Below are 22,510 nucleotides of genomic sequence, written 5' to 3'. Positions count from 1 at the left end.
ATTATTTCATTTCATCTTTACAACCTTGGGAGGTAGTTTCTGTTTACTCCAAATTGACAGATGAGGAAACTGAGGGCAAATGCAGTGCTTCTCAAAGTATAGTTCAAGAGCCAGCCTGGGAGGTCACAGGATGAAAGGTTTTGGAGAGGATAGTGGTTAAAACGCAGATTCTCTCACCCCATCCTGGACCTATAGAATCTGATTCTCTCCGGTGGAACCAGGACTCTGCATTTAGCCAGTTCCCCAGGAGAAATTTCTATAAAGTTTGAGAATATCCACAGTCAGGAGGGTTGCCCTGTGCTATGCTGAAGTTTATGCAGCACATAAACTCAGAGCCAGGATTTAGGACCCAGAAGGGACCAAGATAGAGAGGAAAGTGACAAAGAGAAGCTTTTCAAAGCAAGACAGATATGCCTCAGAAGAGATGGCAAAGAGCAAGAGAGAGAAATAAGACTGACAGAGACACATTGGGAGAAGTCCTCTGAGCTAAGAGAAGGAGGAATCTGGTAGGACCAGCGTGTACTTTTATTGATTATGGATTGCCTATCACTGTAAACACAGCCCTCACTTAATCCTCACAGCAGTCTGATGAGGTAGGTCCTATTGCTCCCGTTTGCTGGATAAGGAAACTGAGGCAAGGAGAACAAAGGGGAAGAGCCTAGCTTTGACCCCCGGTGGCCTGGCTTTGGAAGGGGTCACAGCTTTAACCACCAGGCTAGGCTGCCTCCTAAGCAGAAAGCTCAGGGACTCAGACTTAGACTCCAAATTTTTCTCCATCGCCCTACCTGTGTGACTCTGGGAAGCTTTCTGTGCCTCAGTTGCCTCACCTGCAAAATGGTGATAACAATACCTGTGTCAAGGAGTTCCTGTGGGGCCTTGTCTGAGACGGTACAAGAGCGCAGAGCAGTACCTAGTGCTAGAAGTGCTCCGTAACAGTTAGCTGTCAGTAAATACCTAGAAAGTCCAGGAAACACATAAAAGTTTCTCACAAATGGTGGGTTTCTTGAGGCCTCTTTGCCCTGAACTGGGGCAAAGGATGGTGTCTTAGTCCATGTTATGCTGCTATAATAGGATGCTGCAGACTGGGTAATTTATAATGAATAGAAATTTATCTGGCTATGATTCTAGAGACTGGGAAGTCCAAGAGCATGGAGCTGGCATCTGGAGAGGGCCCTTGGGCTGCATCATCCCATAGTGGAAGGCAAAAGGGTAAGAGATTGTGCAAGAGAGAACAAGAGGGAAGGGTGCTGAGCTCATCCTTTTACCAAGAACCCAATCCCACGATAACCAACCCACTCCCATGATAATGGCATTAATCATTCCTTAAAGGTCCTACATGTCACCACTCTTGCACTGGGGATTACATGTCCAATATGTGAACTCTGGGGGATACATTCAAAACTTAGCAGAGGGGAAGAGGCTCCCAGTGAGTCTTGCTCTTCTCTGAGTCTAGAGCAAACCTACCAAACACAGAATCATTGATGACACAGAGACAATGGCCCGACTCATGGCCCTATCTGCCACTCTAAGCCATTGGACTCCTGTGAGCCTCACCAGGTTACATAGGGAAGCCCCAACCTGTGACTCACAAGAGCTCACTCCCAAGTCTGCTCTGCCAGATGCTACGGTGGCTCTGGTTGTCACTGTTATGTGGACTATTATGTCTACTGTGCACCTGCCAGATATCCTCTGGGTACGTTGGTGCCATACCTTCACCCTGTGACTGAGGCGCAGGAGCCCTGGGGTTGCCCCACTCACCCTTCCAGGGAGGAATGAGTCCTCCCATTTTACAGATGAGGTAACAGAGGCTCAGAGAGGCAAAGTGATGGGCTGTGGGACACACATCTGGAAAATGGTACAGTCAGCACATACACACGCACACATCTGGCTGTGCTCTGGTTGCCTCTAACAAGCATTTATTGAGCCCCTGCTGTATACCGAGCATTTGTGATATTTGTGAGCATAGTCATTACCTACATCCTCTCATAGGCTGGAGGCAGCGTAAGAGGAAGGAGATCCTCCTACATGGCGTGATGGGTGCAGCAGCAGCAGCAGGAGACACTCATGCAATGTGCCAGGCACACACCCAAGGATGTCTCATCACTCCATGCCACAGCCCTGTGGTCACGTGGTGAACATTGCTTGGGTGGCGATGAGCAGCCAGCCTTGGTCCAGCCCCTGTTCTCAAGTGTGGGCGGTCTTGGGTTGACTGGGGTGGGAGGAGGTTAGGAAACAAGCCCTGTGACCATTGGACCTTTCTCTGGTGGGCGTGGGTGGTGTGAGCTTTATGTCTTTGCTCTCAGGACAACACAGAGCAGCTGATAATGCTGCTGTTCATTGACCCTGTGATGGTACTGCGGTGTAGTTTATACAATTGAATCTTTGGATTTCACTTACTACCTGAGGGTGGGTTTTTAATGGTCTGTTATTATTATCTCCATTTTACAGATGAAGAAAACTGAGGTTCAGAGATTCTAAGTAGGGAGGATTTGAATCTGGCACTTGATTGCCAAGGCCTGTCCCCTAACTGCCTCCTGGTTCTCTGGGGAGGGAGGGATGAGGCAGGTCAGGGGCTCTGGGCTGGCTTCCCAAAGGAGGAGGTGAGGGCTAGACTGAGACTTGACGGACAAGCAGGCGTGGCACTGATGGAGCGCGTGTGTGTGTGGAGAGGGGGTGGTGGCTTGGGCAGGGCTTACTGGGTGGGGCCCAGCGGGGCTGGAAGGTGGGAGCTGGGCCTCAGCGAGCCGGCTGCAATCTCAGCTTGTCACCTGGGTTACCCTGTGTTAGTAAAATCAAAGTGAGGTCACGCCCCCTCCTGCACTCAGAAGACTCCTGTGGCTCCACGTTGCATGCGGAGGAAAAGCCGAAGTTCTGACAGTGGCCTGCCAGGCCCTGCCCTGGCTGACCCCGGCCGCTCCTCTGACCTCATGTCCAGTCTAGGTCCCCCTTGCTCACTGAGCTCAGGCCGTGCATTCATGAACCACGTCAGGCACGCTCACGGCCCTTCTGCCTGCAAAGCTCTGCTCGGAGATACCTAGAGGGCCCCCTTACCTTGCCAAATCTTTTCATAGACAGGCCTTCCCTGACCATCTTATTTAAAATTGTGACATCCCCCTTTCCGCACCCCTGCCTCTCACACTCTCGCTTCCCCTTTCTTGGTTTAATTGCTACTTTTTCACAGCACTTATCAGCATCTGACACGCTGTGTATTTTACTTGCTTATTTGTTGAGTGCCTGGCAGTCCCTGTAATGACGTCAGCTTTAACTGAGATTTTGCCCATGTTATTCACTGCTATATCCCCAGAGCCTAGAACAATGCCTGGCACATACTAGGTGCTCAATAAAATAAATTGTTGCCTAAATAAAAATACCAGCAATGACCCCATCTCATCATCATCCCTCTGCAAGTCATTTTATTTTTTTTCCAGTTTTGGAAGTTGAGGCTCAGAGAAAGCAAGGAGCTTACCCACGGTCATGTAGCGAGTAAAGGGGCAGGGTGGGTGCCCAGCTCTCCTCAGGAAAGAAGGACTTACTGCCCAGCTATTGGTGGTGCAGCAAAGTCCCTGTTGGAGATTGCCCAGTTAAGGAGAGCAGTCTTGCCTGAGGTCATGTCCCCTCCCTGGGCAGCTCATATCTGATGACCGATTTATTCAGGGTCTAAAGGCCCAGCCCAAGCCACTGACCGCAGCCCCAGGCTCTGGTGGCAGTGGAGAGAGAAGCACAGCTTACTTACACCTGACAGCCCGAGGCAGAATGTTTTAGATGCCATATAAGTTGAATTATGTCTTCTCCCACCCGCACCAAATTCATATGTTGAAGCCCCAACCCCCAACACCTTAGCATGTGACTGTATTTGGAGACTGGGTCTTTAAAAAGGTAATTAATTAAATGAGGTCATTGAGGGTGGATCTTAATTCAGTATGACTGGTGTCCTTTATAAGGACAACTTTATAAGAAGAGGTGATTAGGATGCAGACACACACAGAGGGAAGACCAGGTAAAGACACAGAAAGAAACAGCCATCTACAAGCCGAGGAGAGAGGCCTCAGAAGAAACCAGCCCTGCCAACACCTTGATCTTGGACTTCTAGCCCCCGGAATTGTGAGACAATAAACTTCTGTTGTTGAAGCACCAGAATATCCTGTGCCTCCGCATTGTGTGCAGAGGAAAAGCGAAAGTCCTTACAGTGGCCCGCGAGGCCCTGCCCTATCTTCTCTCTCTAGACCATAAGTTCCCTGAGAGACGGGTGCTTGTCTGTCTTCTATACTGTGTCTCCAATATCTAGTGTAGTGTGAGAAACACAGCAAGTGCTCAATAAGTATTGATTGATTGGATTTGCAAAATGACCAGATGTACAAAGTCATTGTGATGCTTAAGTGAGGTTTTAATTGTGAAGCATCATGGCACAAAACAACAGAAATTTATTGTCTCACAATTCTGGGGGCTAGAAGTTCATGATCAAGGGGTCAGCAGGGTTGGTTTCTTTTGAAGCACCAGTATCACAGCCAATTGTGACACTTCGTTTTTTGTTTGTTTGTTTTTGTTTGTGTTTTGAGTTGGAGTCTCACTCTGTCTCCCAGGCTGGAGTGCAGTGGCATGATCTTGGCTCACTGCAACCTCCACCTCTTGGGTTCAAGCGATTCTTCTGCCTCAACCTCCCAAGTAGCTGGGATTACAGGCACCCGCCACCATGCCCTGCTAATTTTTGTATTTTTAGTAGAGAGGAGATTTCACCATGTTGGCCAGACTAGTCTTGAATTCCTGACCTCAAGTGATCTACCCGCCTCAGTCTCCCAAAGTGCTGGGATTACAGTCATGAGCCACAGCGGCCGGTTGAGTGTGATACTTCGTTATGGCAGCGCTAGCAAATTAATCCAGTGCATTTGCTCATCCAGTCCTTACAAGATCTGCACAGTAAGTCTCATAATTACCCCATTCTGCAGATAAGGAAACAGGCTCAGAGAGGGGCAGCGACTTGCCCAACATGACCCAGTTCAGCTCTGTTCTGACCCCAAAGCCAGAGGCAGCGTGCAGTCTAGTGAGAAGATGGGCTTTCACAAGCAAAACTGATGAAGCTGCCTTGGCCATCTGCCCTCATGACTGGGCAGTGCTATGTGAGCTCAGAGGACCAAGGGCTCCATTTAGGGCAGTCAGCCAGGCTTCCTGCAGGAGGCAGAAGCCCCTGGGCCTTGCAGAGTAAGTACAATTTCGTTAAGGATAGTGAAACCACAGAATTCAAGGTAGACAGCTGCTGTTCAGGGGTGTGGAGGGAGGAATCCTCATGGCCTCCTTGGGTAGGTGCCTCAGTTGCTCATTTGGACAGAGCACAGGGTCCAAACTAGGTCATGGCCGGTCGGGGGTGGAGAGGAGGAAGTGAAGAATTGACGCCAGGTGAATCATCTGGCATGTGTAGTGTGAAGTTATCACATGAGACTGGATTTTAATGTTTTGGTTTTAGGACCCCTTTATACTCTTAAAAATTACTGTGGACCCCAAAGAATTTTGTTTATGTCAGTTTATCTATTGATAGTTACCATGTTAGGAATTAAAACATTTAAGAAACACACTTGGCCAGGTGTGGTGACTCATGCCTATAATCCCATCACTTCAGAAGGCTGAGGCAGGCAGATCACTTGAGGTCAGGAGTTCGAGACCAGCCTGGCCAACATGGTGAAACCCCATCTCTACTAAAAAAAATACAAAAACTAGCTGGGTGTGGTGGTGCGCACTGGTAGTCCCAGCTACTCGGGAGGATGAGGCAGGAGAACTGCTTGAATCTGGGAGGCAGAGGTTGCAGTGAGCTGATATCACACCACTGCACTTCAGCCTGGGCACAGAGTGAGATCTGAAATAAAAAAGAAAAAAGAAGAAGAAAGAAAGGAAAGGAAGGAAAGGAAAGGAAGAAAGAAAGAAAGAAAGAAAAGAAAAGAAAAGAAAAGAACACTCGATTAGTTGTCAAAGCGAGGTCATCTTCCTAACAATCTTCTAGTGTGTTACTATTATAATCCCATTTTACAGATGAGAAAACTGAGGTCCAGATAAGCTGAGTCATCCAAAGTCTCACAGCTACCATGTGAACTGAGCCAGGATTTGAACCCAGGCATTCTGCCTCCAGAGCCCAGGCTGTTAACTGCTACATTATGCTGGACACGCTGCACCTGCCCCCATTCCTACCCCAGGTATGGAGTTTGGACATTATCCTAGGAGTCTTGGGCTAAATCCCTGGAGCCTGTCTATAGCCAGTAGAATGGGGTACAAGGAGTTAAGCTTTCCTGAGATGAGATTTCAAACCGTGAAAGGGATGCTTTACCCCAGAGGCACACCAGGCATCCCACACCCACCTCCACACAAGACAGGGGTGAGAAGTCTGCTCTCACAGCCAAAGCCTTTGAAATGTTATTTCCTGAAGTGTTGCCTCACCCCTACCACAGCTCAAAGCCTCTGGGACTGGGGCTCCCTCCAGGAAGCAGCTGGTCCCCATCCTTCCTCCTGCATAGAGCCTGGGACCAGCCAGGACCAGAGATAACTTAGCTCTCTGTAGGGTATAGGGCAGGATAAGTCCTGGCTAAAATCTGCCCTCCCACTGAAAGCCTTGCCCAGCCCACATGCACCTTGATTTAGCTCATTTTTACTGTATTTGCAGGGGACCTCCTGTGTGCCATGACGCTTCACAATCAGAACCTCGCTTAAGCCTCATGACAACTTTATGCATCTGGTCATTTTGCAAATCCAATCAATCAATACGGAGCACTTGCTATGTTCCTGATGCTAAACTAGATACCAGGGACACGGTGCAGAGGATGAAGACAGATAAGGACCCATCTCTTGGGGAACTTACCGTCTAGAGAGAGAAGACAGCCAGTCGAGGAGAGAGGCAATCGTGGGCAGTGCAGGAGAACAGGAAACACAGGGGGCTTTGCAAGCACAGAATAGGGACTCAGTAAATATTCGTGGTTGAATGGAAAGCTCTTAGGATAATGGCTTTCAGGTAGCTCTCCAATGTGCCAGCCTATTGTGTTAGTTAGGGCAGGATAACTGCTGTTACAGACAACCCCCAAATCTCAGTGACTCACAATCTGTTTACTTGTCACTCAGGTCACAGTCCAGTGTAGGTCAACTCCTCATGGTCACTCAGAGACCCAGGCCCTTCCATCCAGGGGAGGGGATCTTGATTTCTTTTTTGATCTTCTGCATCCCCCAGCAGAGGAGAGGAAAAGGCAGGGTGTGGAGGAGCATGGGGGAGGTTTTATGGGCAGGCCTGGAAGGGATTCATGGCCAATTCACCTGGTCTTGTGTGGGGGTGTAGGTAGTGACCTAGGAGTGAAGGAAGGAGCAGTGTCATGCCCAGCAGTTCCCCCAGGTGAATTCAATGGAGGAGAGGTGATTTTCCTAAACAATGAGGGTTACTTAGGAAGGGGGCATGGATTCTGGGTGGTCACAGCCTTCTAACCGGTATATATTCACTGCAGTATGCTAGTCAGGATTCTTTTAGCTTCAACTGATAAAAACCCAACTCAAACTACTTAAGGAAAAGAGAATGGTTCTGGTCTAGGAAGGTGGTTTCAGGAATGGCTGGATACAGGAACTCAACAGGGTCATCTTTTCTGGTTGGCTTTAGCCTCCAGGCAGGCTGTCAATGTGTGGTAGGGAAGCAGGCCACCAGCAGGTGCACCCAAACATGTATGCAACAAGCCCAGCAAGCCTGGCAGGAGCGAGGCATATGTATCATTTATCTGTGTACATCTATAATATGTATGTCATATATCATGTATCCTCTCTATATATCATATATCCATGTACATATCACATATGTCATATATTGTATATCCTATATATATCATATATATGCCATATATCCTCTATACACATCATACATCCATGTATATATATGTATCATATACATGTCATATACCTACATATATTATATATCCATATCTATGCCACATACTCATCCCAGAAAATCACTTTGGTCCTGAATGGGACCCATGACCACTCTTGTTTTGGTGATCTTGATGGAAACCCCAAGTTTACATGGTGTGGAGGAGGGACCATTTTCCGAAAAAGGGACTCAGACAGACAATACCGTCAAGTTCACTACAGGAGAGATTACTAGATCTTTCCAAGAACATTGGGTCTATCTCACAGTCCTAGGTGTCAAAAGGAAAAGAGAAAAGGAAGGTGTCAAAAGGAAAAAAGAGGAAACTTGAGAAAAATAGGTGTCTAATCTCTTTGTTAATAGCCAATTTCTAGGAGCCAGGTATGGACTATGTGATTTTTATGGCATCAGCATATAATGTTGCTTTCTTCCTCACTTAAGTTCAGAAGCAGTAGGAGACCGAGGAGTCAAGAGGTGAGGAACAAAATGTCAGCTTATTACAGATAAAGCTGTTTAGAGAACGTGGCTTGGGCATGCAGGCAAATGGAACTGCTAACACTGATCCTCAGAGTTGGACAGCCTTACCTTTGCAATCACAGGTAGATGGATAAACACAGACCTCTCCCCTCTGACTCCTGGGACAGAACATGTCTTCACAGGTAGCTGATCCCAGGGTGAGAGAGGGCTCCCCTCTTCATACTCACCAATCATTCAGTCCAGGTTTGTTGCTCTGATGGAGGCCACCCCAACCCCCAGCCCCTTTTCAAATGTGCACCACAGTAGGGAATGAGGCCAGGACCTGAGACCTGGCTGCCTGGTGGGTAGACCCTGGAATGTACAAGCAAACAGCCCCTAATGCCGGGAGCTCCTGGTTCCTGAGGAAACAGATGAAATTTGTGATGGGCAGAGAGTCAGAGAAAGAAGCATTCTTGTTTTCCTTTATTTTTTCAAAAATGACTATTCAAATAATACAATCCACTGTGAAAATTTTAAAAGGAAAAAAAAGCCAGGAAAGAATTGTAAAACTGCAAGCCACCTTCAATTCCATCATCTGGTGTTAACTATCATTACATGTTGGTGTATATCCCTCGGGCCTTTGTGAGTGTGTGTGTTTAAACAAAATTAGAATCATGCTCTATGCATAATTTTTTATCTGGCTCTCTTTAACATTCTATATAAAGCATTTCAGCATGTCCACAAGGCTGGAGGCAGCACGAGGGCAGGAACCAAGTCTGCTTGATGATTGCTGTCTCCCCAGGGCCTTCCATGTGGACCATGCTAAAAAAAAATATTGCAGAAAAGAACGATATGCACAGGTAATATTGATTAGGTGACTTCTAGGCATCACCATGCATCATCGAATTACATTCTTACAAGATAATGCAATGGGCACCTCTATGAACCATACCTTGTAGAAGAGGAAACTGAGGCCAGGGGAGGTGAAGTAGCTCACACAAGGTCACCATCAATGTTACATCCCTGCATGAACACATCCTGTATGTGCATCTTCCTACTTGACACATTTTCTTCTTGCCACTTTCCAGTTTTAATCAGGGATAGAGGGAAGCTCTGTTTACTTGAGAGAGGACTCTTTATTTGGAAAGAAGGTCTATCCCATTATGAGAGGGGGATGTGCTGAGGACTGTCACCCAGGCTTTGAGCCCCATTGGGATTCTTTTTTTTTTTTTTTTTTTTTTAATTTTTCTTAAGACAAGGTTTTGCTCTGTCACCCAGGCTGGAGTGCAGTGGTGGGATCTTAGCTTACTGCAACCTCAAACTCCTGGCCTTAAGTGATCCTCCTCCCTCAGCCTCCTTGCAGCGTGAGCCACAGCATCCCACTGGGACCCTTAAGCAGCCTGGGCACAGGATGGTGATGGGTCTGTCCTCACTTGGGCCCTGTTGCCCATGACCCACCTGTCCCAGCTGTGTGTGTCAGTGCGTCTGCCTCTCTGCCAGATGTTGGAGTCTCCCAGTATGCCCCCACTGACTATCTTTCAGAATTCCACAGGGGCAGATGCTCTTAATGCCCCACCTGAGTCCCCTTGGCATTTCTTTTCTGTTTCAGGACACATGGGCCCTGTGTCTGGCTGCTGGCACATGAGTCTCTGCTTGAGGGTTTATCTGGCACTGGACCCTGCTCACCAGAAATTGATGCCTCCTGGGAGTAGCCTCCAACCAATTACTCTAGGAATTGGCATTGAGATCCTCCAGCCTCCTACCCTTGAAGTGGGCAACTCTGAGGCACGCTCGGTGCCGTCTCGCAGAACTCCCAGGAGGACTGAGCTCCCGTGGCCCACGGTGCTAACTGGCTTTCTAATAAACACTTTATGAGCCTTCTTCCCTTCCCTGTCTCACTTCCCTCTCCCTCCTCCCCATATCAGTGCTTCCTGGGGTCACATCTCAGATAAGATTGGATCCTTGGCTCAAGGTTTGCTTCTTAGGGAACCCAAACCGACACTTTTTCACTCTTTTCTTCCCTGCAGCCACCACCCACCTGAATTCCCCCACAGGCTTCGTCTGCACTCTTTGCCCTCTAATCCATTGGCCACACTTGTCCTCAGAGTGGCCTTTTATGTTTTGCCCCACTCCCTATGTGGCTGATTTCCCCTGGCCTCCAAGCTGAAGTCAGCCCAGCATTCAAGGCTCTGTATGTTTCTCCCTTGTCAACCTCTCCAGTATCTTTTTGAAGTATGACTCTTATCCTATGCTTAGGCCATACTGACCTATGTCATCTGTTTCTGCCTTTGCACGTGCTGTTCCACCTGCCTGATGTGCCCTTCCCTATGCTGGTCATTCAGAAAACTTCTACTCATCCAGCAAGACCCATCTCAGAAGTCACCTTCTCTGTGAAGCCTACCTAGATCATCCTAGATATTGACAGCCTCTCCCTTCTTTTGTGCCCCATTTGTATATTATTTTTCCCTTGTATACAATACTTATATTACTTTATTGTAATTATGTGTTTGTATTCTGTCTCCCCAACAGGACTGTGAGCTCCTCAAGGGCAGGATCAGTCCTATTCTCTCTCACCCCAGGGCCTGCCTAGCACTGACTCTGGGACAAATTAGGTCCCCAATGAATACAGGTGTCCCTTGCTATCCAAATTTTCCTATATACTCAAAACCTAGAAACAAAATAGGTTAGGACAACATGGCGTCCCACATGATTCTGAGTCCATTGTCCAATACCTGCTACCTGAATTTAGGAGTTCTATGGATTTGGATGGCAAAAGATACTTGTGTATGAATGAATTAATTACTTAATGAATGAGGGCATTCAAAGCTGAGAGCGTTCATCAACTCTGGGCACAGACCTGTGTGAAGTTGGTGGAGAGGAGGGAAGGAGGGAACATGAAGATGCCAAGCCAGAGCCAAGAAAGTTGTTTTGCTTTGGAATATATTATTTTTGCAGGTTGCTATAGTTACCGCTGTGAAATTAAAAATTAAAACCTTGTGAAAGAGAGAGGGTTGACTGAGATGAGGCAGTTCCTTGACAGGCTGAGTTATTTATCTTTTCCCCATGTAACATCTGGTTATGTGCTTGCAAATTTATTTTTAATTCAGAGCTCTAAAAAGGATTTCGTGGCAGTGCGAGGTGCCTGGATGATTGGCTTGGGAGGGAAAGGTTAGAGGGTGGTATTTGGGGCCTGCTGGTGACCCCCAGCTTCTCTCCTGGCCCTTGCTCCTGCTTCTCACACAACCTCTAGGAATCAAGGGGTAGCTCGAATGTGTCTGGACCCCCTGCCAATCAAGCAGCAGCCGTAACCATGGTTCCCAGATGCAGAGCCAGGATGGAGGCTGCTGTCTGGTTCCTGTGGTTCTTTGAGTGTGAGGACAAGCATGGCTGGGAGTGGGGAAGATTTCGAGTTCCTATCTCTCCAGTCTGTCTCCTAACTTATGTGTCTCTGAGTGTCTCCTGGGATCTTTCTGGACCCCTCATTCTGCCTTCCAGAAAGACAACAACTGTGGTTTAGGGGAGGCAACACTGGCCAGAGTTAAGAGATGTGGGATCTGGGTCCAGCCCAGCCACTGCTGGCTGTGTGACCTGGGGAAATCACCTTCCCTCTCTGGTCCCTGTTCTCTCCATTCTTCAGAGACTGGTTGGAGGCTGCAGTCACACACTGGATCCCTACTGTAGGAATCTAAGTGAGCCTAAGGAGGTGCCAGCCATCATTGGAGCCTATTTTTGTGCTTTCGCCTGACTGGCCAAGGTGACAAGTTGGGAACCTGGGACAGGCTGCCCCATGGGTTCCTTTACCCTGCCAAGCTTCTTCCTGCCTTGTACCTTTGCACTCTGTGTTTTCTGCCTGGAGCTTTCTTCCCCTAGATGTTCACAGGACTCCCTTCTCCGTCCCACCCAGTCTTATACGTCACCTCCTCAGCAGGGACTCTCCACCCAGCCAGTCTGGAATGGCCTCGTCCTCCCTCCCCCACCTTGAAGCCTCTGCTTTTCTCTTCCAGCATCTGCGCTGCCTGTGAGTGTGGTATATTTTCTGTCTATCTGTCATCTGTCTGTCTGCCTTCCTGTTGTCTGTCTTCCTTGCTGGAATGTCAACCCCATGAGAGCAGAGACATTGCCTGACGTTGTCTGTTTGGGTCACAGCTGCTTCCCCAGCTCGCGGAGCGGGGCCTGGCATGTTGGAGGAAGTAATAAATGTTTGTCAAGTAAATGAATGAACGAAGGAAGGAATGAAGAAAACATTTATTGGTCTCTGCTATATGCTGGATTAGGTTAGGACAGGCTACGATGGGTTAGGACTAAGGGGAAATGAATGAAATTAAAAACTCCCAGACTAGGAAAAATGAATGCCAAAGACAACCTTAGAGGAGGAAATGAATTCTTTCATAATGGCCTAGGTGTGAGTTGCGTATGTGTGTATATATGTGTGGGGTGGGTAGAGGGGGCGTTTTCTGCCATGGTAATAATAATCATATAGGTGGGTAACAGCAAATAATTGTATGTGTAAAACTTAAATCCTCTGACAATAACAAAAGTCATAATGACCATGAATCGAGTACTTATATGTGGGACACAGTACTTTAGATACATTAACTCTTTACACAAGCCCCCGTGAGAACAGGACTTGGCTGTTCTTTTCACTGCTGTATCCGCAGTGCCTGGGACATAGCAGGGGCCCAATATTTACACAATGAGTGAATCTCCATTTTATATTTGAGGCCTTTGATCAGAAAGGGCAAGTGACTTGTCCAAGGACACACAGCTGGAAAGTGACAGAGACAATTGACGCCAGGTCCGTTTGGCTCTGTCCATCTTGCAAAAGGAGCTCTTCTCTCTACGTTCATTGGCCTCTTTGAGTCACTGCCCACCACCACCACTCCCCTGAAGAAATGACTCCCCACCCGCTTCCCTCACTAACCCTCACAACATGCCTAAAACTCTGCTTAGCTCAAAGTCTGAAAGATCTTGGGCTAGCTGGGAATGGAAAACAGGCCGAGCAGTTTTAGCTACCAACATTGCAAACACAGCCTGGGCCCTGGTGTCTCTGAAGCCTCCTGGCTCATTGTCATCTTTCACTATGCCTGACGAGGCTGGTGTGGGAGGACCAGGGAACAATTTGTAGGCAGACACATACATTCCAAACTTCTTAACAGGTCTGGGCTTATCACCGAGGCTCCCCCATGGTTGAGCTCCAAAAACCATGGCTGAAGCCCTGGGCCTGCATGTTCAGCAGGGATGAATAATTAAGCAGCCATCAGGCGCCAACAGCTTGATGAGGGGGGTTTTGTGTAGCTGACAATGCTGTATCCCAGCCCAACACTGATTTTGGGTAGAGGCTGTTGTTTCTGATGGCTGTCTCAGTGGTGCCCAGAGCAACAGATCCCCATGGCAGAGGGACTTATTTGATTATTCTAGTAGACAGAGGATGTGCCCTGGGGAAGGCAATTGCTGCCAGACTGACCCTCCTGGACATGGCTGGGTGATCTTGGGGAAGCCTCTTCTTGGTCCCCGTTTTGTGCCTTTGTTTCTTTGGCAAAATGGAAAAATGAGGAGTTATTGAGGAGGCGAAGTTAGGTCTCCTTAAAAAGCCCTTCCCTTTATGTTTATCCCTTTCCTTTCTTCCTACATGGAACAGGGATGTGATGCCTAAGACCTGGCAGTCATCTTGCAACCATGAGGCACTAGGAATGAGGATAAAGGACAGATAAATTCTTAAAAGTATACTGTAAAGCACCTTGTAAAGGTGAGGGACCTCTCTGCTGACTTGGTTATGGTTTGCTTCCCCCATTAGGATATGAGTTCTGATGACAGGGACTTTGCTGATTTTGTTCACCTATGAGCACCTGAAACTGGGCATCCCCTCAACAAACATTTGTTTAGAATGATGGATGCTATTATTTGTTTAGAATGATGGATGGATGGTTATTACAGGTCAAATCAAATATGTTTCCTGGAAGTCCAATCTGTTGGATACTTGGGACCCTGGAATTTTCATGGGAGGTGGGTTCAGGGCAAGACCCCACCCCCACTCCTCATGGGTTCACATGGGCAGGTCTAGTGGCTGCGTGGCCTGAGGAGCAACTGCTCAGCACCCTTTTCTCGGCCCTGAGCCAGGCAAACGCCTAATGCTGGTGCATTTTGGAAGAGATAGAAAGGGGGAAGGTACATCCCCTGGGAGGTAGTGTGATTCCATAGAGGGAACAAGGGCTTGGTGACAGGCAGTCCCTGGGTCCTATCCTGACCCCACTCTTGGGAAAGTTAGGAATGAACTCAGCTAGAAATAATAGAAACCCTTCTGCAGGGCATAATCCAATTGGTGTTTATTGTCTTATAAGTCCTGGGCAGGCCACCCGGGACCAGTGTGGCTCTCACTGATGCCACTGGAGACTCAGGCTCTGCTTGCCATTCGTCTTTGCCATCTTTAGCATGTAGCCGCTTATCCTCATTCCTAGTGCCTCATGGTTGCAAGATGACTGCCAGGTCTTGGGCATGGCATCCCTGTTCCATGTAGGAAGAAGGGAAAGGGATAAACAGAAAAGAAAGGGCTTTTTAACTGTGGAGGAAGACTGTTTCTGAGACTTCTACCTACATCTCATTGATTAGATCAGCGAGTGTCACATGCCACTCCTAGTTAAAAAGGAAGCTGGGCAAGTTAGCGTTCTGGGTTTTCTTGCAGCTAGCGTGAGAATAACTATTAGCTGTGTGGGAGGAAGCTGTCCACACATAGTTTCCACAGCCACAGGCCGATTTCCCAAACCCTGAAGCCTCCTTCACCCATGCTCACTGAGTGATGCTGGAACTTCCAGAAAGAAGGTCCTCTTCCTGCTGTCAGTGTAGTGATCAAGATGGGTTGTGAAGCCCAGCTGCCGGGTCTGAATCCCTCCTCTACCGAATACCAGCTGTGTGGTCCCAGGCACATTCTGTAACTTCAGTGTGCCTCATTTTCCTCATCTGTAAAATGGGGATGCGGACCCTTCCCCGTGGAGTTCCTTTATGAGGGTGGAAAATGTTCAGTCATCTGAAGGACCTAGAATAGTGCCTGCCTTATTGTAGGCATTCAAAAAAAATACAGCTCTTAACAACCTAAATGGCCCCCAGTGGCAGGCTGGATAAAGAAAATGTTCATATACACTGCAGAATACAATGCAGCCATAAAAAAGAACAAGATGGTGTCCTTTGTAGGAACATGGATGAAACTGGAGGCCATTATCCTCAGCAAACTAATGCAGGAACAGGAAACCAAATACTGCATGTTCTCACTTATAAGTGGGAGGTAAATAATGAGAACTCATGGACAGAAAGAGGGGAACAACAGACACTGGGCCTTCTTGAGGGAGGAGAGTGGGAGGAGGAAGAGGATCAGGAAAAATAACTATCAGATACTATGCTTAGTACCTGGGTGACAAAATGGTCTGTACACCAAACCCCCACGACACGGGTTTGCCTGTATTAAGGAACCTGCACATGTACCCCTGAGCCTGAAAGTTAAAAAAAAGTTAAAAAAACCAGGAAATTCTTTTTCTCTCAAAAAACAAATTTTATATGTACATATAAATATATATCCGTCTTGTGATTGTTGTTATTATTGTTATGACTATGGTTACTAAGATAAGACTTTGATGTTGGTGAAAACAGTAAGGCCTCAAATGCCTGGGGGTGGTCCCAGCTTTGTCCCAACCTGCTGTGTAACTTCAGATGAGCCCCTATCTGGGCCAGTGTCCCCTTTGTACGATGAGAGTCTGGATCCTGATGGTTGGGTCTTACAGGCCTTCCCGGAGAGGACTCAGATGGAATCCTCCTATCAGACACTCACAGGCAGAGTGTCCTGTGATCACATCTTCCCGGAAAATGGGTCTTATCACAGGAAGAGCAGAGTCCAGGAGCAGGGGAAATTTTGGCAAGTTTGGGGGCTCTCCCAGGATTGCTGATCCCAGGCTTGGTGTCTGGAGCTGGGCCAGGGCTGATCAAGCTTTTCTGTGTGGGGGGTGGAGGCTCTGGGCTGCCCCCACCCCCAACCTGCAGCCTCATCCTGCCCCCGTTCTGCTAGGCTTAGCTCTGGTTCCTGCTACCCTTCTTTCCTTTCTCTAAGTATTACTTCCTCTTGCTGATTTCCCAGCAGAAGCTGGTTTCCCTCCTCCAAAACCAGCTTCCTGCAGTGGGAGGTCCTGCACCAGGGAGGGGCATTAAGGAGGCTCTCTCGGTCCCTCTGTGGCAATGTCGAGAGGGGCAGTGGAGTTCGCACTGGGACTGTGACCTTGTTGTGGTTGTTTGTTTTTCTGGGAAGGCGGCAGAGAAGCCCCTCTGCTCTCCAGAGGGAACTTGGCTCTTAACTGGTTGGTAACCTTAGCAGGCCTCTCTAGGCCTCAGTTTCCCCATCTGTGAAATGTGGCACTGAATGCATAGTTTTGAGAGGCCCGAGCAGATTGGATTTTGACAGCAAGGACACAGCCACTGAGGTGCAGGCGCCTGTGGTGGCATCGGGCCATGGCAGTGTTTTTGCAGGCTATTGCAGGAGGGGGTCAGATTTCACAGGGCTCCAGTGCTCCCAGCCCCTGACTTCTTCAGGTCAGTCAGCTTTTCTTTGTTTTATTTGTTGTAACATCAGTATCCACTGAAGTTTTTAATGGAAGACAGGACTCCAAAGTTAATATAAAATGTTTGAAAGTAATAGCTAACACTTTATAGACTTACCATGTGCCAGGCACTCTTCTAAGTGTTCCACACATATTACTTTATGTAATCTTACAGTAATGCAGTCAGGTAGGTACTATTATTAGTTCTATTTTAAAGGTAAGGAAATTGAACAAAGAGAAGTCTAGTAACTTGCCCAAAGTCACTCAGAAAAGTAAGAGGGATTTGAATTCAGGCAGCCTGGCTCTTAACAAGTATTTGTTTGTTTTTTTCCAAAAAGCCACTGATGTAGCTCATCCTCTTTGCCTCCCATCTGGTGTTGGAATCCCTACTACAACATTCCACCAAATGTACTGCCTGGTCTCAGCTTGCACACCTGCAGGGATGGGGAGCTTGCTACCTCCCTGGGGATCTGTGGCCAGCTGTACCAGTTTTAAAACTCTCCCCCAAATTTATGAATTCCTTAATAAATCCTCAAGGCTCCACATGGTTTCCTGGGAAACAGAGCAGCTTGCTCAGCCCCCAGGGACCTGTTATGGTCTGAATTCCAGATGGAGAAATCTAGAAGGAGCCAACAAACCTCACATTTTGTGAACATGAGAGAGGGCACAGGGTGGACACCAGAGTGGAGGCTCTGCGTGTCTGCTCTGGAGTCATTTTTCTGCCTGAGCCTCAGTCTCATCTTCTGTGAAATGGCATTTACCAAGACCACCTTCTTCATACGGTTGCTGTGAGGATTAAAAGAGATAATCCACACGCAGTGCCTGGCACTTAGGTAGCATTAAAAACAGTTAACTAGTATCTTGGTATCGTTTTTATCATCATCATCATTATCACCTGTGAAGTCTCTGTTCTCCCTCTGGAATTTAGGAATGACTTGGTCAGTGGCTTGACCATAGAATGAATAAGGCCAGCAGCTTGATCCCTGGATCCAAATAGTCCTCTTTGGCATATGGAGAAATTGAATCTCAGAGAAGGCTGGGGACTTGCTTAAGGCTTCCCAGCTAGTCAGTGGCAGAAAAAAATAGAGTTCCATGGAGCAAAGGGAGAGGTGACTGGTTAATTCCACTAGATCCTCTTGGAAATAAATGTGAGATCAAAGGTCAGAAGCAGGACCACTGGGAGGCTGGGGCCAGCTCCTTGACACTCAAGCTTCTGGGAGGAGCACAGTGTGGGTATTAGAATGGTCAGGTGCTCAGATTCACACATCCATACATGTTGCCTGACTAGGAGTTTTTATGTTACATCTGGGTGTGATCCTGTTGCAGGGATGTAGCTTGGATTGGGCAATAGTCATAAACTTTTTGGAATTTGTTTGGGTGGCTTTGGAACACCAGGGGCAGGGCACCTCAATATACCTGAGTGATTCAGTAGAGAAAGCAGAGGTTCAGGAAGCACATACAGGCTTGAATCCCAGCTGCTCCACTGACTTGCTATGTAAGTGACCACTTCGAGGCTCAGTGTCATCATCTAGAAGATAAAGACAGAGTTGTTGGAAGGATTAAATGTGATGAGGGCAGCTGAGTAGCTACAGAAGTTGCCAACCCAGAATCTGTCTTAACCATATTTAAAAATTAGGAGAATTGATAACCAAATCCAGATTGCCTCTTTCTTTCCAAAATTCAGAAAGATCCTGCCACCTTAAACTGCTTTTTCAGGAGCCCAAGTTGGGCATCTCTGGCCCCCTAGAGCTGCACTCTCTGACCTGTCAACCTGACACCTGCAGATGGGTCAGAGGTCAGCTTCTCCACCTTCCTAGCTCGACAAGTCTGTCCCAGGCCACGGAGGCAGCTGCCCCCGCTCCAGGAGCAAAGATCACTGGGAGAGGAAAATTCCCCATCCCTGGAGGTGTTTGCTCAGGGCCGCTACAGGATGAATCTTTCCTTTCATAATGTTGCTAATCATTTTCCCCTCCAGGCAGGAGCGGAGGCTCTCCTGAGCTCCTCGCAGCTGTGGAGCCCTGTGGGCTCTTAATCAATGTTACATGGTAATTAATAATAGATCCTCCTGCTCCAGCTCCATCACTCCTGGCTTCCCACTCTCTCTGACAAGCTGGCATCTTCCTGGCCAGATGAGGCCGAAATCAAAGGCCTGAAATTAGAGCTGAAAATTTGTCCTCCAATTGCTTGTGGGAAGGAATCAGGATAGCTCAAACCCCTGGCAGGTCTGGCGCTGGCTGAAGTTCTCATTTTACCCTGTGATCCCATGGGTGCTCAGCCTTGCTTTATGGATGGGGCATCAGGCTTGGGGACGTTCGCCCATTTGTCCCAGTGGTTCTCACACTCTAGCGTGCATTGGTATGATTCAGTAGATCTGCAATGGGAACCAAGAATCAGCATTTCTAACAAGTTCCCAAGTGCTGCTGCTGCTGCTGGTCCTAGGGCTACACTTCCAGAACCACTGATTTCTCTCATCCTTTTCCAAGGGCAATTCACCTGGTGCCAGGCACTGGGAATATGGCGATGAATAAAGCAGATGTAGTGCCTGCCCTCTTGTTGGGTGGAATTGACCTGGGCATCACATGGTGGGTAGGCAAGTAGGTTTTAGAATCAGACATGCTTGATTCAAGTCCTGACTCTGCTAGCGATGCTCTCTGATCTGGGCAGCACCTGCCTTCCCAGTGCCTTCGTCCCTGCAGCTGTCTAATGGGGATAATTACGTTCTCTGCTTCAGATGACTGATGTGAAGATCAAATGAGGAAAGGAATGTACAAATATATGCTCAGGGCTGGGGGCCTGGCTCATGCCTGTAATCTCAGCATGTTGGCTGTCCAAGGCAGGAGGATTGCTTGAGACCAGGAGTTCGGGACCAGCCTGGACAACATGGTGAGACCCTGTCTCTAAAAAAAAATAAAAAATTAAAACATTAGCTGCACATGGTGGTGTGTGCCTGTAGTCCCAGTTACTTGGAGGCTGAGGTGGGAGAATCACTTGAACCCAAGACAAGGGCTGCAATGAGCTATGATTATGCCACTGCTCTCCAGCCTGGGGAACAGAGTGAGACCCTGTCTCATAAAAAAAGGTGCTCAGAAATGTTAGTTATAAAGAGTGATGTATCATTAATAACTATGTTATTATTGTTGCTGGGTCATTGTCCAAGATTGTGTAACTAGGCTCTGGGGAAGTTGAAATTCACTTATTTATTCATTAATTCATTTGACACGTATGTCTTGAACAACCAAGTATGTACCAGGTGTTGGAAACACAGAGCTGAGCCCAAAAGTTAACTCTCTACCCTCATGGAGCGGACTTTCTTGTCAATAAGCAAATACGTATGTAGTAAGTCGAGAGGTGTCAAGCATGACGATGCGAAACCAAGCAGGGCGGGGACAGAGATGTTGGAGCTGGGAGAGGTGAGCAGGTGATGCTCTTTTAGGTAGAGTAGTCAGCTGAGGCCCCTCTGATAAGGTAACCTTTTAGCAGAGAGCTGACTGGGGAATTATAGTGAGCCAGTAGGTGTCTGCAGGGGGCGTGTTCCAGGCCCAATGAGTGTAAAGGCCAGGTGGGGACCAAAGTCTGTCTGGGACTTACAAGCATTCCACCTGGATGTCTAACATTGCATCCAGGAGTTCCAGACCTTCATGCTTTGTGGTCCCAACAACCTATACATCTCTTCTCTCCTCCACACTGAGGACTGACCCTAGATCCCACCAGAGGCACCATATGCACTTGTATCCCAGGGTTGCGTAGCCTGGTCATCAGATACCACTGGCTTTGGAGTTGGCTGGTCCCGCTGTGACGTTGCATAGGCCACTTCCCACTCTGAGCTCCACTTGACTTGCCTTCAAACAGTGGATGATAATATTACCTTCATCACAAGCGATGATGAGTGGTAGAAGAGCTCCAGGCCATGAAAATGCTTTGCAAGTGGGACACTTAGTAGGTGCTCAATGAATGGGGTCATCACTATGCCCTCCTCTCACTGCTTCCTTTCCTCCTCAGTGAGACCCAGGATCCAGGTGGGAGCTCAGACCTGGAATTCTTGCTTAGCCAGAGAGTGTGTCCTATTTGCATCGATTTGCATAAGGCAGGGAATGGTGTGTACCTCTTTCTGCCTTTAGTTCCTGCAAGCTCACGTCACCATTTAACAATAGGGTGTTGATCTTCCCCTTTCCCTACCATTCATTTTGCCTCTTGAAAGAATTTCAAGCTGTTAATCAAATATGCTGGAGTTGGAAGCTGTTTTTATTTTGGCCTGGTGCAGAATGGGGTCACCAGCTCTGGGCAGTCCTTGATTACCTGCTTTACTGGAGGAGAGACAACAGCAATGATCTCACAAATTGGAGGGTCCTGGAAGCTTTTAAAAGAAGAGCCAGTTTTATTTTTTATGCTTACAAAAGTAGAACATATAGGTAAAATCGAAAATATATAACAGCAGGAAAAATTCCCCAACAAATTACCCATAATAACGGTAACCAAGCATAATCACTATTAACATGTTACTGTCTTTATTTCATGGTTGATTTTTCCCTCATGCAATTTTTCTATAATTGAGATTATACATAATATATATAATGCTACAGCCGGCTTTTCCCCTGTGCTATAATATTATAAACTTGCAAACATCATTTTTTATGATCATGTAATATTCCACTGAACAGATAGTTTTAAAATCCTTCCTCTGTTATAGGACATCTAGATTTGTCCAGTTTTTTTGGTGGGGCTGGGGCAGGATGAGGAGGATATTGTAAATGTAACTGTCATGAAAATTATGTTCCTGGCTTTTTCTCTGCTTATTATGGGTTATTTTATCAGAAGAGAGCTCAGAAGTAAGATTACTAGGATATAAGAAGAGTGAGATAAGCTTAAGACTGTGGATAGATTTCGCTGCATCTCAATCAGTATCTGAATTCAAGAATGTACTTTTGAGTTGGCATTGTCATAGCTTCCTCTATAAACCTCAAAGCAACATGGGACACTCTGCCATGGGATTTGATGGGCTCCCAGCCTGACGCTCCATGACTCCTGGTGCCCCTCTCACACAGGGAACACTCACCTCTTTGCTGGGGTGGATGCAAAGCTTGGACAATCTGCTTTCTTATAACATCTTTGGGCAGAACTTGTTTATGAAAGTATCTGGAATTCAAGGATACTCAAGCTGTGTCTTCAAGGCTGTGTCTCAAGGCTCTCACAAGTCCTATTTTACAAAAAATGACTTGGCTTTGGTCAGTTAGTAATGAATGTCTTTGGCTCAAACAAATATGTATTTCCAATCCAATTTTTCATAATAAGATGTCAAGAGATAGCATTCCAGACTATGCACAGCTGCCCAACAATGTTGTCTAGCCTTTAGGCCCTATTTTTCTGTTCTGCAGTCTCTGGGACTGTGGCATTTATTCTTGCAGTTTTTGCCTCTTGGTCCCACGATGGCTGCCACACCTCCAGGTATCAAATCCTCATTCCAGGTATGAAGAAGAAGGAAAGGTGAAGGAGCAAAGGAATATGCCATCTAAGTCTATTTTTTTGCACCAGAAGACAAAAGCTTTTCTAGAAGCCCCACCCAGGAGATGCTTGCATCTCATTAGCTGGAACCAAGTCCTATGGC

At 47.4% G+C, this 22,510-nt stretch overlaps 1 protein-coding gene across 1 annotated transcript in view; it reads left to right on the top strand.

Moving 5' to 3' along the window:
* The window catches only part of SIRPG (signal regulatory protein gamma), a 166,818-nt gene that overhangs the window by 21,842 nt on the left and 122,466 nt on the right, over window positions 1-22,510 (top strand). Inside the window, exons 6-8 of the mRNA XM_063803317.1 lie at window positions 1,129-1,209; window positions 6,019-6,179; window positions 6,644-12,350. Coding sequence (XP_063659387.1) covers window positions 12,286-12,350 — 65 coding nt within the window. The 5' untranslated portion in view covers window positions 1,129-1,209; window positions 6,019-6,179; window positions 6,644-12,285. The remainder of the gene's footprint in view (window positions 1-1,128; window positions 1,210-6,018; window positions 6,180-6,643; window positions 12,351-22,510) is intronic.

Source organism: Pan troglodytes, chromosome 21 (assembly GCF_028858775.2).
Source record: "Pan troglodytes isolate AG18354 chromosome 21, NHGRI_mPanTro3-v2.0_pri, whole genome shotgun sequence".
NCBI lineage: Eukaryota > Metazoa > Chordata > Mammalia > Primates > Hominidae > Pan > Pan troglodytes.
This window is presented reverse-complemented; position numbering and strand designations above follow the sequence as displayed.